At 29.9% G+C, this 16,580-nt stretch overlaps 1 protein-coding gene across 2 annotated transcripts; it reads left to right on the forward strand.

The window, feature by feature from the left end:
• The first annotated feature begins 3,916 nt into the window (after nucleotides 1-3,916).
• Nucleotides 3,917-12,877, forward strand: LOC110659687 (uncharacterized). Of its 2 annotated transcripts, XM_021817690.2 has the most exons (5): nucleotides 3,917-4,257; nucleotides 8,423-8,476; nucleotides 10,818-11,439; nucleotides 11,720-12,005; nucleotides 12,581-12,877. In XM_021817690.2, the coding sequence occupies exons 3-5, from the start codon at nucleotides 10,826-10,828 to the stop codon at nucleotides 12,629-12,631; spliced, it is 951 nt and encodes a 316-aa protein (XP_021673382.2). In that variant the 5' UTR covers nucleotides 3,917-4,257; nucleotides 8,423-8,476; nucleotides 10,818-10,825; the 3' UTR covers nucleotides 12,632-12,877. The 2 variants fall into 2 exon arrangements, with proteins under 2 accessions (XP_021673382.2, XP_021673381.2); XM_021817689.2 differs by lacking the exon at nucleotides 8,423-8,476 and having other exon boundaries at nucleotides 3,918-4,257.
• Nucleotides 12,878-16,580: the final 3,703 nt, after the last annotated feature.

A 16,580-nucleotide genomic window follows, 5' to 3' on the forward strand; every position in this document is an offset into this window, starting at 1 on the left:
TTGGTCACTTTCTCAAAGCTTAGGTCATTTTGGCAAAATTGCCAATTTTGGTTTGGTGCTCGAAGTTGAACTGTTTCATTGGTCGATTTACTGTTGGAATTTGATAAAACTTCCTTAATAGAAAATGTTCCTTATTTTGTCTAGTTGAATATCTTTTTTTGAATCACTCCATTTGGAGTTTTGTAGCTCAAGTTATGGGCAAAATAAGTTTCTTGTTCACGTCTTGTTGTTCATGCCGCTATCATGGGTTCCGCGATTTTGATCCATCTTTGGTCAGTAATTTGATTAAGTTAAGTTCCTAATTTGGTCTAACTTTCTTCATATGAAATGTTCTACTATGCCTTAGGTTTCCATCGGTTCAAGAATCGCCTAAATCCGAGTTTTCTAGAGAGAGTTATAGTCCTCCAAACATTGCTGCTCAAATGAAAATTCTGAAAATCTCGATCTGATAAACTTCACTTTGCTCAATGATTTGATTAGGTTCTGGTCATAATTTGGGGTAGATTTCTTCATGAAAGTTGTTTTTCTATGTCTTAACTTGTTTCTGTAAAAATTTCAGGTCAATTGACCAAATCTACAGTGAGTTATGGCCAAATGAATAGTTACTGTTCATTTGGTCATTTCTGCAGTCTTTGTTGCAGGGTGTCCGGATTGGGGCCAACTTTTGGTCCTCTTGCTTTGGTCTTTTGGGCATAGTTTCTTCAGCAAAAATGTGCCATTATAAGCCTAGTTTCATGTCCAATTGGCCAAACACCAATTGGACTAACACAGCCAAAGTTATGGCTGTGTAATTGGACTGAAATCTCAGTCCATTCTTTGTCCCTAGCGGCATAGTCATTCCTTTTACCATGCTATTTTTCAATCCATATTATGGTCAAATCTCCTCAAATGGTCACTAATTGACCATTAAAATGTCCTTTAACAATTTCATAAGCCAAGTCCACATTTTCACTCCCAAACCCTAGTTTCCCATTATGATTCACACATACACCTTAGATACACACTTTCATTCATCACATATGTGTATATGCACCTTAAACATAATCTCTAATTCATTTTAAGTCCATTAAACCATCAAAAATACTCCATCATTGTTCCTTCCTTAGGGCTGCCAAAATTTATGGTACACATACACATGAGTTTTAGTCCATTTAACTTACAATTTCATACTAAATTCAAGTCCTTAACATGGAAGTAAAGGAATATTAGCATAAGTAAGCACTAACCTCTTGTAGGGCAAAATTTTCCAAGCTTAAACTTCCCTTTCCTTCACTTTCTAGGCTGCCAAACACCTTCCCAAGATGAGTGGACAAGTTTTAATGAAGAGAATTTAAGGTTTAGTGGTGAGAATTCAAGATTTGGAAGAGAGAAAATGAAATGAATTTTAATGGAGGAAGAAAGGTTCACGTATGGAAATTGGGAAGAAGAAGAAAGCTGCATTTTTCTCTCATTTTCTGCCCATTTTATTGATTTTAAATGGGTTATAGCCATGTGTCACCATATAATTGGGTGAAGGTACACTAATGACATCATGTGATGTCATAAATTCCCATTTAATTCATTTTTTTTCTTTTCTTTTCTACTCATTTTCAATTCAATTTTTAGTAATATTTATTCACATTTTAGATCATAATAATTATTTACTTAACTGGACAAGTCGGTCAAAAATCGTCTCTGAAGGCGAAATGACCAAAATGCCTTCCGTTTGGCTTAACGTCAAAATTATGCATCTTGATTGAAAAATTTTTCTAAATATTTTCTTGGCATTCTAATGCCATAGGAACCTCAATGACCCTTCTCTGGAGTCCCAAAAATTATTTTATGAATTTTTACCCGGTCTAGGGCTCCTAGTTGCGAACGCAACTTCCCTCCGATTACCCATCGCTTAGGCACCGGCTCGTTTAACTTGGTTGTATTTTATTTCTAAAATTTTTCCTAAATTTTTCTTATTTATATTTGAGTTAATTTTGGTTCCTGACTTTAGTTTAAATATTTTTCCAGAAGGTCTAGCTGTCCGGACCGACACTGGTCATCGGAACAGTAGACTGTGCGGAATTGCTACCAGGAGGATGTTACATTATGGCTTTTAGCCATTCTGATATTATGATGATACTTGGCCTTGTGCCTAATGTTATCTGACTTATCGGTACATTACATTGCATCTGGGAGACACTATGTGACCAATGGTGTGATGGCCCGAGGTACTTGGTATCTAGTGCCAGTTTACCCGTTTATCTAGTCCAGTCATTCAGTATAGGTTACTTGGGCAACCTAAAATGAAAGTTGATAAATTTAATGAAATAATGGATATAACAAGTATCAAATAAATAAGACTACAAATAATTACCAAAAATTTGTCTGCATGAGACATTAATATACACACTGCATATTTATTTTTCTTTTAGTTTTTTTATTTTATTATTGGCACTACTAAGCATTATTGCTTAGCACGTCGCTTTTTGCCACGCGTAGGTTCCGGAGAGACTGATAGAGAGCCCAGCAGACCGTAGACTGGGTGAGATAATAGATCTGCATAGAGTCAGAGTCACCTCTCATCTGCAGTGCATCAGTGGTAGGACCTTTACGTTCCTTTTGAAATTTTGTTTTTGCATTTTGTAATAGGTAGTAGTTTGTGATTTGTAAATTATGAACTCATGTAAATAATAAATTAATGTAATCATATGTTGATGTACATATTTTGTAAAATTTCGTTAATTAATATAATTTGAGAATATCTTCATGAAATTAAATTTGATTTTGATCTGAATGAAATTGTGGATTCATGTTGAAAACTTGAGATGGTTGTGATTGTTGAAAATTGTTGAGACCATGTTGATGGTTATTGGAGTTGAGAATATAGATGAATGTTTTGGAAGTGTTTTTCACAGGTTCCGAAGAACTGTTTTCTCCATTTTTAGCCGGTACTCTGCCGGATTTTCTATAAAATTTTCAAAACCTAAAATGAATTTATAATTTCAATAAATGACTTAAATGAGTTAAATTTCACAAATTGCACTTTATAACCATGAAGAAATAAATTAAGGAAGGATAAAAATAATTGGGATAAAATTGGGTGTTCCAGTACACTGTGTGGCATATCTTGCTCGGCTACACTGTAGACGGGTAAGGGGTGTCACAACCTTTGCCCTTATGAAGACTCAACTTCACTTTCCATTAACATCCCCTCTCAACAACTTAGTCAGACCCACCTTAATAGCTCCAAAATAAGACTCATTAATTCATTAATTACATTAGTTTTAATTTAGAGGATTAGAAATGCTAATCTCGTATCTTTATTAGTATTTAGTGGGACAATTAACTATGAGATTTATTTGTAATAAATTTCAAAATTCAGGATATATTTGTTAAAAAATAGTTTATGATACAATTGTAAGAAAAATGTAAAGTTTGCGATTTTTTGAACATTTTTATCGTTATCTTTAATGACATAATAGACAGTAGGATACAATTATAAAAAAGTTTGAAGATTAAGATATTTTTGGTTAAAAAAAATTAATATAAAATTAAAAAAAATCTCAAAGTTTAAGATTTTTTTAATATTATTTATTTTAATTACATATAAATATTTATAATTTTATTAAAATCATAAAATATATTAAAAAATATATACAAAAATTAATTTTTAAATTTGATTTTAGTTCAATATAATTTCAGTTTAGTTGTTGATTAAGAATTAAAATTAAAATCCAACTAAAACTATAAAATATAAGTTGAGTTGGATTCGATAGGATACGATTTTTCCATTTAAGTTTGGAACTCAAAAGCGTTTACGGCCCTAGTAAAATGTGGGCGTGGAAGTAATGGGTTTGGACTTCATTGTCCGCTCACATTGACGAAAACGGAAATTAATCAGAATTTGATTTGATTTTGGATTTTGCAAAAATATAAAATATTGTCCCTCCCTTCCTTTCCTTTTCTTTTTGGGTGAGGAGGGATAACGCCACGCAACAAAGTCTCTCTCTCTCTAAAAACTATGAATCAATTCGCTTCTTGACATCTTCGGCCTTCTCTTCCCCTCCTCTCTCTGTAGGGAAGAAGAAGAAGCAGAAGGAGAAAGTTCTAGAGAGAGAGAGAGAGAGAGAGAGACAGCAGACACGAGAAGATTTTGTACGAGACAAGGAGATAGAGGTCACCTAGCCATGGACTCCACACAACCAGCAACAATCAATGACAAGGAGTCGATGGTCGATCCCTTCTTGGTCGAGGCTCTACAGAATCCACGCCACCGTCTCACCAGTCAGTTTTTTTTTCTTTCTTTTTTCTTCAAGCTTCATTTTTATAACTAAAAATCTTAATTTTATGTGCCTGTTTGTTTATTTGGCTTTCTGGGTATTTTCTATTAATTGCGTTCTATGGATTTTTCTGGTGATTTTTGATTCTATGGATTTTTAGGTTTACATGGGTTTGTGTTTTTTCTTTTTCGGGGATGTGGGGTTAGGGTTTCCTTGATTGTGTTACCTGAAAATTGATTGTCTGGAAGCTGTCTTTTATATTAGATCTGGGTTTTTGCTTTGGGGAATTGCAGCTTGTTTGTTTGCTATACAATTGAAAGGAATCGAATTAAGATTTTGACTTTCCCTATTGGTTTGTTGACTTTGGTCTTTTGGGAAAACAAAGACCTTAGCTGAGCTAGTTGAGCTTTCAGCAATTTTATCAGCTACAAGGAAAAGCTTTGGGATTTCCCAAACCTTTCTTTTTATTCCTTTTGGCATATTTGATAACAGTGTTTATTTTGGTGCCAATTACGGTATGGATCTTGTGTTATTTTGTAGTCTTCTAAATATGTCTTTTAAAATAGGTTGGCGCATTCCTAATGTAGTTGAAGTTTGTTCTTTTTATGGCAAGTAGTCTCTTTTTTCAGATTACATGATGTTCGGTCATTGCTAACAATAAAATAATGAAAAGAGCTACCGTAGTGCCTTATATTGTACAATTTAAATAAGTAAAGCTTCTATTGGTTGCCTTCTTTAGAATTATTACTTGTTTGAGCTTTGAAGAGTTGCAGTTTTTTAAAATTATGATTTTGTCTAAATTTGCATGGGCATAATATTGCATTTTTTCATGAAAGGGTTCATGTTGATTTTGTCTAAATTTGCATGGGCAACATTCACTATACCCTTGCCTTATGCGCCTAGACTTAAGCTCTAGAAATGTGCACTTTCTTTACTTCCACATTCATTGGGTATTTCCATTGACAAAAGGCACTGTCACTCAATTAGAAATTTGTGGATCTACCAGAATTCGGTATTGACGAACTATGAAGTTTTCGAAATGAGTATCTTTAGTAATGACTAGTCACCAAAATCTCATCAAATCACTACAGCCAAGATTGCAAACCTCTCACGTTTTCATTTTTAACACTACCACTTTTATTATCTTTTTCAAAAAAAAAAAAAAAAAGATGTTGCATCTACACTTATTTCGAAGTCCATGCTTGACTTTAGTTTTGAAACATTAAAAGACTATTCAAGTTTTAATATATTAGTACTGAAATGCTTATTAGTTATTATTATTTTTTGTTTTATGTTATTTGAAGTGCAATGCAATATTCACATTTATTTGACTTTTATGATTTCTCTTTTTGCGGCTCGCCTTGCTCAAGCGCATGCCTAGGTTCTAGGACTCCTTGGCTCCTTAATGCACCTTGAGCCTTTAATAACTATATTGGCTTGGTCAGAACCAGTGATTTGCAGACTTCTTAAATGCCTGGAGTGTGTATTGGGAGGGTGTTATTATGATTATGTGGTCTGTGGCATAGTTATCAAATATTCTTACCAACAACCCCAACCCCCCCCCCCCCCCCCCCCTCTTCTTCTCTCTCTCCCTTCTCTAAAAAAAAGAGAGAGAGAGAGAGTGAGAGAGAAAAAAATGACCTGGGTTGCGTGTTCCAATCATGGTTTTAAGTAATGGTTGTTACGTTACGTAACGGCTGTTATTTAAAGGTTTTTTTAGGTTATCGTTATCGTTACCATCGTTATTTAACGGATTTTTAAATTTGTAATTGTAAAGGCTGTTATGATTGTTATTTAAAGGTAATAGAACATTACTTATCGTTAAGTACGGTCGTAATGGCCGTTACTTTTCCAACTAAGAATTCTTAGTTTTTTTTTACCTCTTTCGTATGAAATGCAGTAGAGGAAACTTTTTTTGAGCAAAAAACTATATTGGCTTATTCATTTTAGCACCTTTTTCCATTTTCACCCTGGTTAATTAAGCCATTTTTCTCAACTTTTTCTTAATTTTTTCCATAACCAATTCATGTGAAATAATTTATTTCTCTACAAATTTTTGAGCTCAAATGCTTAAATTATCAAATAGACAAGGTAATTTTGAAGTAAAGGAGATTGAAGGGTATATTTTTTTTTTCTAATTTTTAGCTATATTATTTTAAAATAAATATATAAATAATTAGAAAATAATATTAAAGAAAGTTTAGGCTTTAATAATATTTGCTAAGTATAAAATTTAGGCTTTGGCAAGATAAAATTTAAGAAAAATAAATAATCATGAAATTAACTCTTGAAATTGATTTTCTAAATTAAATAGTAAGTTTACAACCTAATCACATAGTAAGTTAATAACCTAATTACATAGTAAATAAGTTTACAACCTAAGCTAATGATCAAAGCTTCTAATCCTAGTCCTAGGATCAAAATCAAGATAATCAAGAATCTCCTAGACACTCATTTTGGTGGTAATAAGGTTAGTTGTTTACTATCTTCTTAGTTATTTTGGTTTTAAATTAATACTAATGTATGAGAAAAGTGGATTTAAGTCTTTATTTAATATATTTATGTTTATTATTTAGTTGTATATCTTAGTGTTAATTATATTTTTGAACATTTATTCATTTTGTGAACTTTGCAAATTTTTCAAAAAAACTTGTGTGGTGACACGTTATGGTTATTAGAGGCCCGTTTCTGTTATTCGCAATTGTGACTGCAAACGCGGCTGCGACCACAACCATGATTTAAAACCATGGTTCCAATTCCCATGACATTTGTGTCTTCTCTAAATCAGACTTTTTTCGAGAGGCATGTCTAGAGTTAATTTGTGTAGTATCTTTGTTTATATTTGATGGCATCCTCCTTAATCTCCTTCATACTATGACACAGCTGTGGCTCAAATGTAATCCTGTTTGACCTGGATTTAGTTGTATTCAGTGCTCAAATATAATCCTGTTTGACCTGGATTTAGTTGTATTCAGTGCTTACTTTTTTAAGCTTATCAGTCCTGTTATTCCTAATGAAATTGTTGTTATTATTATAAATGATTTTTGAAGCTTCTTAAGGAGAACAGGTAGTTTCTAAGTGATATATTTTCTTTGTGGAAACCTGTGAAGAGTGAATAAATTTTCAAGTTATGATTATATATGATTGAAAGCTGTACAGTTTACTGCAGTGGCACTAAATGTTTTAGTTTTGGATAATGCTGGGGAAATAGACATTGTCATAACTCAAGGAAAGGCTTTAGATTTCAAAGGTCTATGCAACAAGTTAGGATTTTTTTTTTCTTTTTTAAGAAGCAAGACATTGAAAAAGTGTTATTAGTTATAAAACAAATTAATTGGATGGTTGCTAAGCTGTATTACAAACCTTGGAGATGTTTAGGTATGTGAGGATAGATCAGAAAAGGACACATTGTGCATTAAGATGCTAGAGCTACAAACTTAGGTTCATTTTAGTAATTTTTTCTCATGTCTATGACACTTTATTTACAGTTTTCCTAGGATGTTGTTTATCTAATTGCATGAAAATGTAGTTAGCGCATACAAAATCCTCATGTTGCCTTGACAAATTTAGAGAAGTGTTCAAAATATCTTTGGCCTTTTATTTTAAGTTTTGATTCCTACTTTTTATGGAATTGGAATTCAAAATGGAAATATTCTTTGTATATCATTGTTTGTTATTGTTGTCCTTGCTCCTTAGACAACTTGCTAATGTTTCTTAGTCTTGCTCCTACCTTTCAAATGAGTGAGGTCAGTTAACCAAACCTCACACTATAATGTTGATTTAACAAAATTTAAATTCTATTGTGACTTAGTGTATTTTATATTGTGTCAGTGGAATTACTTGACCTCGAGTTTTATAGTGTTCAAGAATCAAGAACTAAATTTGGAGAACAAGAAACTTTATCTTCTTTGATTGAAATGAAGAACTTCATGTTTTCATTTGCATTTCTGGAAACATCTAAATACAGAAAATCATTCAAAACTACAATTGAAAGACTCTTCAATTCAATAGGAACAAGGGAGTTTGAAAGACCTTCAATTTCCATTGTTGTTTCCTTAGCTTGATTTAACTTGAATTTTGTTGAAGTCTCCATTGCTTGATCTTCTTCTTTCCCTAGGATAGATTCCTCAAGTTTCTCATTCTCTCATCAGCTTCTTTTTCTAGAACAGGTTCTTCAACATGTGAAGACTAAATAACCAAAGATACAGATTCTTCAAACTCAGGTTCTTCAAGAAGCTCTTTTTCCTCTTCAACTTCACCCTCAAGTTGCTTTTCTTGTTATCTTCAAGTTGTTGCGTTGCTTTAATGTTGTCAAGAGCTCTTGATATTGTTTCAAACTCTGCTTTTAATTGAAATTTATGTTCGTTGTTCCATTCTTCAAGTTCTCTCTCCATAACTTAATTGAAACATATATTCTTTTTTCCATGCTTCAAGTTTCTCTCTCTTAACTTTTAGAAGTTGTTTGATGGTTTGATGTTCATAAGATACGTCAAGAGGACAATATAAAACACCACCTTATGAATTCGTCAAATAATTTATTTCATCTAATCATGCCTTATAGTGATGGATCTCGGCCTGTAATTATTTAATTTCATCACAGATAGATACATTGTTGATTTCTTATTCTTGTTTTTGAATTATAGTCACATAAAATCTTACTAAAAACACAATTCAAATCTCTTATCATCCTTAACTAGTTGTTTTTCCCAAAATGGATGCCAAAATCGGAATTAATGTCAAATTCAGCAGGAAGGGGTCCTGCCAAATTTTTTCTGATGAGGCAATGAGGTGGCGGATGACCAAGTGCTGAGCTGGCAATGTTGTGGTGCTAATGTCAGAGAAAACGAGTGTGGGGTCAAGTGGAGTGCATGGCAAAAGTATGCTTTTATGAGGTCTTGCAAAGTTTGGGCGGATCTTGACCTATCCCTGCCAGGTTTTTTTTATTAGGGTGTCAGAAAGCAGTTCCAGTGATAGGGAGATGCTTATCGGTGGCCATCAAAATGCTGGGAAATGCCAGATGTTGGAAAATGTCCAGATCTGGTAGGGTTGCAATTCAAGTTAGGATCCAATCAGGCAAAACTTGGCTTTCTGGGCCAGCTCAGGTGACTGGACTAGTACCAATAAGGTTGATTGGACACAGGCAGCCGTTCAATGATGGCAGCACGGCTGTTTGTTGAAGGAGAAGTGGTGGATGTTAATGACGGTAATGAGGTTTTGTGTTTTTGTGGTGAGTTTCTCACGATATAAGCCAGTAAAACTTTGTTTTCACACGGTAAACTAAGTGAACATTTCGAAGGTACAAAAATTACTGGCTGGACTAGATTACATAGGAATATATAGACTAATATTAATCCAACTACTACTATTATTAAAAAATCCTAAATAAGAAAATACAAGTCTAACTCTAATTAGGAATATAAAATAATTGAACTTCCTAAATAAAGTAAAATTATACTTACCGATTAATAATAAAATCTTAAATAATATAAACTTTCTAATTAATAGAAACTTAAGAGTTCCTAATTTCACAACGAAAAATTAAATTAAAATAATTCAGAAATACCATCTTCCTATATTGCATCAGGAATCTGTTACATGTGTTCTATCAATTCACTCTATTCTTCCCCTGTTATAAATACAGATGTTATATTATATGTACGCAGTTTTTCCCTGTTATTACTTGTTAAATATACAGTTGTATCATATGTGAGCTTGTTGATGGAAAGAGAAAAATTTTGTGTTTATTTGATGAAATGGATGAACATGAAATGGATGAACTAAGTTGGAAGAGAAATACCAACAGAAGTAAAGAATAAGGGAGGGAGGGTATTCATATGTGTAGGTGATGGTAATTCAAGTATTATCATAAACTTAAGAATTTGGACATCATGATTCCTTGTTTAGAGCTTGGATCAAGAGAATGAGAAGGGAGGAAGCAGCAGGCTGTAAAACACAGTAGAATGCATTAGTTTCTTTTTCGTTCTTTTATTTTTGGTTCTTTGTTAAGCAGGGCATTGATCATTTGAATCCAAACATTTCTTGGACAGATGCTTAAATCATAAGGTACCCGTGAGCTTCTCACAACCATCAGAAATTATACAAATCTGCATGTGGAATATAGATCAAAACTTTTGATTGCATGTTGTTAGGTGCATGTGCTCGTCTGTGTTTGTGTGTGTGTGTGTGTGAGAGAGAGAGAGAGAGAGAGAGAGAGACAGAGAGACAGAGAGATGCAGACATTTGTATGCATGTGTCTACAAATTTAGTTCCATATGCTGCTTACATTGACAGTTTTTTGTACATTTAGTTATGGTTTAGATGAGTCTTTGGCTCTTTTACTTAGGGTCATTTACATTAGCTAGTCCTTTGTGAGAGTTATATTGCCTGTTTTAGCATTATGACTTCTTTTCTTCATTAACAAGCCTTGAGATATGTTGAAGTACCTATCCTATTTGATTTGTAAGATCTATGTTTTTGTGGGCTTTCTGTGTAGACATGTGTGCATGTTGTTCTTATCTTTATGGACGTGTAAATTTTACTTCATTTCTGAATTTTTTTGGTCAGTTCTACGGATGGAGCTTGATATCCGGAGGTTTTTACAGAACCCTGATCAACAACAATTTGAATTCCAGCACTTCCCTACTTCTTATCTTAGGCTTGCAGCACACCGCGTTGCTCAACACTATGGTCTGATAACCACGGTACAGGATAATGGCATGGATGGCCTGGCAAATAAGATTCTGGTAAAGAAAACAGCACAAAGCAGATATCCTGCAGTGTGCTTATCTGAAATTCCTGCAAAACAGTTGGAAAGTGATAAACCTGAGCTGCTTAAGATTGCCATTAGGCCACGGCCTAATAAAGGGTCTGCAAATGAATCTAATGAGTTTGGGATCAAACGTAGTCCTGTGAGAAGTGTGGAAGAGAGAAAGGAGGAGTATGATAGGGCAAGAGCTCGCATCTTCAGTAGCGCTAGCAGTCCCAACTCGGATGATACAGTATCTCAGGGTTATATAGACAGAAAAAGCACAAGTTCAAGCAAGGATGAGCAGGAAGGTTGCAGGAATGCTGTAAGTGATCCTGAAAAATATATTTGCACCAGGGATGGTGCACCGTCTCGAGTTGCCATTTTCAGAGATAGGGAGAAGGATCGTACTGACCCAGATTATGATCGGAGTTATGACCGGTAAGGATTACTTTCATTATATCTGGACTTGCTTCTTTAAAGGTGGTTGATGGCTTTCCTTATTTGGTTATTAGTTATCTTTGCAATTTTGTTGCATTAACAAACTACTTCATTGGAAACTATCCAAGTTGCAGCACCTTGGTGTCTGTTTTACATTATTAGTTATATGATTAATTGTTTATGTGATTTTCAGGCGCATTATGTAGTTTATTTTTGTTAACTGTCAAAAAGTAAAGATTTTTTATTTGTCAAAACTAAATAGCCTTTTCAATTCTTGCAGGTATGTAAGGAGCCTTCCAACTAATCATAACTTTAACTTAGCACCATTCAATATGCAGAAGATTCAACTCCCATTCGTTCAGTATGATACTGGTTTCCCTCAGTTGGGACATATGCCAAGGACTCAAACTTCTCTTAGCTACAGGCCTGCTACAACTCCAGCTATGAGCCCCTTCTGTTCACTGGGATCAAATCAAACATCAAGAGATGCTGCATATGTGCAATGGCCAAGTACTGCAATGATGTATGCTCATTCATACGAGCAATTTAGACATGCTGTTTTCCAGGTATGGTATAATTTATTTTAGAGTTTTTGGTATTGTCCATGTTTAAGTAACGGACTTTTGAGCTATTTTGCTCCTGTTCTTCTTAGTTTTTTGGTAGAGGTGTTGAAGAGTTAATTAAAAAATTAAAATTAAATCATTTTTCAGCATAGTTTTTATTGATGGTTATTCACACTCGATATTTCTTAAATGCAGTCCATCCCAACTTTTTTTTCTTTTTTTTTTTGTTGGTTTAAATGACTAAATCACCCCATTTTCTTAATCAACCACATCAGGAGTTTTTGTGAAAAAAAGAAAAGTGTGGGTGGTATAGTGTTTTTATCAAATAAAAAATTAAAGTAGAATGGAGTGTACTTAAGAAATTTGGCATGGGAATAACCATACCTTTTCCTTTTCGGAAACAAGTTACTTTCTGCTTTATAATAAATCATCTTTGAAATAGTGGGATTCTTGTTTAGTTGTTTGGTAAGCTGGTTTCATGTATATGCTGGCAATCCATTTGTACATGTTGTCACACCTAACTAGCACTTTTCTCTCTCTCTCTCTCTTTTTTTTTTTTTTTTTTTTTTTTTTTTCAGGCTCCCTTCTTTCAGCAACCTCTAAGCTTCGATTACTCTCAAAACCATTAAGGGTCTGCCAGATTGGAATTGTATTACTGATTTACCTGCAAATTTCTCTATACTTCTAGGGAATTCTGTGTTAGGATTATTCCAGACTCTTGTGTTGCAAACCATTTGTTTCAGTTATAGTTATGGTTTCTGCTTGCTTCTCTTTGTGGATCTTTTATTAGTTTATTAGTCAGTGTACACTACTCTCTGTGGATCTTTTATTGATGTGTTAGTGAGTGTATGTGTATGCTACTCTCTTGCCTGCCATTTTTCCTTTCCAGTATTATACGAGTAGCTTGTTCTTTTCCATATGGGGAGGCTAGTAATTGGTTGTGCTGTTAAGCACCATCAACTTCTAATATTGTGATTTGATTTTGCCCAAGTAAATACTTAAACAAGCCTCCCTCAGTTGACTAGTGAGCTAGAGTCACATGGGGGTCATGTCTTAAAAATGGGTTATCAGCATCTTTGCCAGCTCTGAGCTCATCATGGCTTTATCACTATCAATTAATTACTTTAATTAGTCTTTTATAATTGGATGATATCTTTATAGATGGTGTTTTAATCTAATCTAACTGTCAAGTGTTGGGTAGTGGTCTCTTACCTGCCAACATAATGCAAAATAAGAATTTGTATTCAGATCAGATCAGATTAGATTTGCCAAACATATAATAAGGTGACCAAATTGATTTGTGCGAGGATCTGAACCATCAATCATAAACCAAACTGAAAGAGTTATGGAGATGTGTCAAAGATTTGGCTGCTCTTTCTGATGATTTAAACAACAAAAGGGTAGCTTGTAAGGTTGAGGGCATTTTAATTAATTTATTTATTTATTTGAACTGAAGACGAGGGCTTGTCTATCATGAATAATCAGACGTTCCCCGTGGAAGTTGCTTAACTCTCCAGTTTATTTCTCTACTTTGCATGGTAAAAAATATAGTGATAAAATTAGTGTAATTCTCCAGTTTGTTTCTCAACGGCCCATGGACGAAAAATCTAAGATTTAACGAAATTAAAGTTTTTTAATATGATAATTCAACATTAAAGTGCAATTAAGTTAAAAAAAATTTACATGTTAAAGTTGTACTGTATTTTATGAAAGTTAATAATTTAATTCTTTTATTTTAAAAACATGCTATACTTAATTATTCTACTCTGTAATTAGAATAATGTAATTATTTAGTTTTTTTAATTTTATATTTATCAAGTATTCAGTTTTTATTTATAATTATTCTCTTTATTTGACTGATATGAATAGCTGAAAAATTAACCGGATCTACTGAATAGTTAGAGATATAAAAAAAATGAAAAGACTGAATAGAATATATTTCAAAAAGAGAAACCAAGTAAATTGTTATTAAAATACAAGGATTTCATAGTAGTATTCCTTATTAAAATGTTAGTGACTAAAATATAATTAAAATATAAAAAAAGTGAGCAAACAAGCTAGTGCGCCGTGCCACCCATCACCAGCTTGCCCATGTGGCCATACTTATGCACAAAGTTGAACAAACTCCAATGATAAATAAAGTGTTAATTATCCAAAACAATTTGTTCAACGTGCTATGGTAAACAAATTAGCATATATCCGTATTATGTAAGAGTAATATATAATTTTTATTTTTAATTTAATTTTAATTATATTTTAAATAAGATAAATTATTATTATTAAATTAATTTTAAATTAAAATTTTTTTATTTAATTTAATTTAATAAATTTTTATTTATTATAATAATAATTTTTTCATTAATTTATAATATAATTAATTAAAATATTTATTTTATTCTTTTTATACATATATTAATAGTAATTTTCATAATTATTTCATTTAAAATGTAATAAAAGTGCTTTATTTAAAAATAATTTAAATTTCATAAAATTTTAATATTTTATTTTTTTTATAAATTATAAAAAAATTACATTAGATCAATGAGAAAATAATATTATTTTAAAAATATATAATTATAATTATTTTATCATTCATATAATAAAAAATATTAAATTACTAATAATGAATTGAATTATTTAATTTTAATAATAATGAAAATATATAACATTATTATTAATTAAAAATAATGTTCTATTATATTATTTTTGAAAAAAATATATCTAAGTGTAATTTTTTTATTAATTTGATAAATATTTTATAAAATAAGTCTTTAACAAAAATGATTATTAATTTATATAAATTTATAATATAAAATAAATACATTTCAAAAAATTAAAATTTTGAAATATCATCATTTTGCAATTGATATAATATGTATTAAAAATATATATTTTTTTCAAAAAATAGATTCTATAATTTTAATAGTGTAATTTTATTTTTTTTTTATCATTTTTATTTGTATCTACATATTTGATGCAATTATATTTGCAAGTTATCTCTCAAATTCTACTTCTATATAAAAATATAGTTAAGAGATAATTTATACATAAAAATATAGATATTTAATTAAAATTTAAAAATAATTTTGTTAAAAATTAATGATAATAAAATATAAATAATTAAAATATTAGTTATAATTGCATTTGATATATTCAAAAGTTTAAGAATATTAAATAAGAAATTTATAAAAAATTAATAATTAAATTCAATTAATTAAATATATTTAAATAAATAAATTTTGTGAATAATAACTAATAATTTTTTAAAGAAATAATAAAAAATATCATAAATAAAAAAAATTTGAGAATATTTAAGTGAAATGAAAATATTTGATGGGAGGAGGTGCTTGATATGTATCAAATGTTTCATAGAACATACTATATATAGAAAAACAAATGAAACAATTTAAACAAAAAATTAATTTCTAATTAAATATTATTTAATTGAAAAAGATAATAAAAATATTCAAATACAATTTTTATAACAGTAAAATATTTTCTATTCATTAATCTTAGGAAAGTGAAATAAAAGAACATTTAATTATTAACATAAAAAATAATATATATTAATTATAAATAAGTCAAATATCTATATTTTATTTTTATAACTTTTTATATAAACTACACTTTTGTCTATCAAATTTTTAATAAAGATTTCATAACAAAAATAATAAAAAATATAACAACTCAATAAAAATATTTATTAAAGGTATGAAAAAAATTAAGGTTGATTAAATTATATAATAGTCAATTTTTTTTTAAATTAATGGTTATTAATGACCTTTTTTTTATTATTATTATTATTATTATTATTATTATTATTATTATTATTATTATTATTATTATTATTATTATTATTAAGGGTAATATGTGATAAATAATATTTTTGCATAAGTAAATTTATAAAAAAAATAATATAAATAATTTTTAAATATTATATTAATCATAAAAGGTCTTAATTTCTAAAAATCAAGAAAATAATAATTTAAATCATAAATGCTATAATAGTATTGTAAACAATAATGATAATTAAAAGAGAAATAAAAAAAATTAAATAATAATTAATATTTATAAATAATATAAATAATTTTTAAATATTATATTTAATTACAAAATATCTTAATTTTTAAAATTAAAAAATAATTAGTATAAAAGAGAGTATTTATGATTGATTAGGAAATCATAAATTAATGATTAATTTTCTTTAAACTAATGGCTATCAATAATATTTTATTATTATTATTATTATTATTATTATTATTATTATTATTATTATTATTATTATTATTATTATTATTATTATTATTATTATTATTATTATTAAGAGTAATATGTGGCAAATAATATTTTTACATAAATGAATTTATAAAAAATTAATATAAATAAATTTTAAATATTATATTTAATTATAAAAGATTTTAATTTTTAAAATTTAAATTTAAAAAAAAATAATAATTTAAATAATAAATGTTAAGGTAGTATTATAAATAATAAAAATAATGAAAAAAAATAAAAATAATTAGTATTTATAAAATAATATAAATAATTTTTAAATTTTGAATTTAACTATAAATTTTA

This window comes from Hevea brasiliensis, chromosome 5, assembly GCF_030052815.1.
Source record: "Hevea brasiliensis isolate MT/VB/25A 57/8 chromosome 5, ASM3005281v1, whole genome shotgun sequence".
In the NCBI taxonomy this organism is placed as follows: Eukaryota; Viridiplantae; Streptophyta; class Magnoliopsida; order Malpighiales; family Euphorbiaceae; genus Hevea; species Hevea brasiliensis.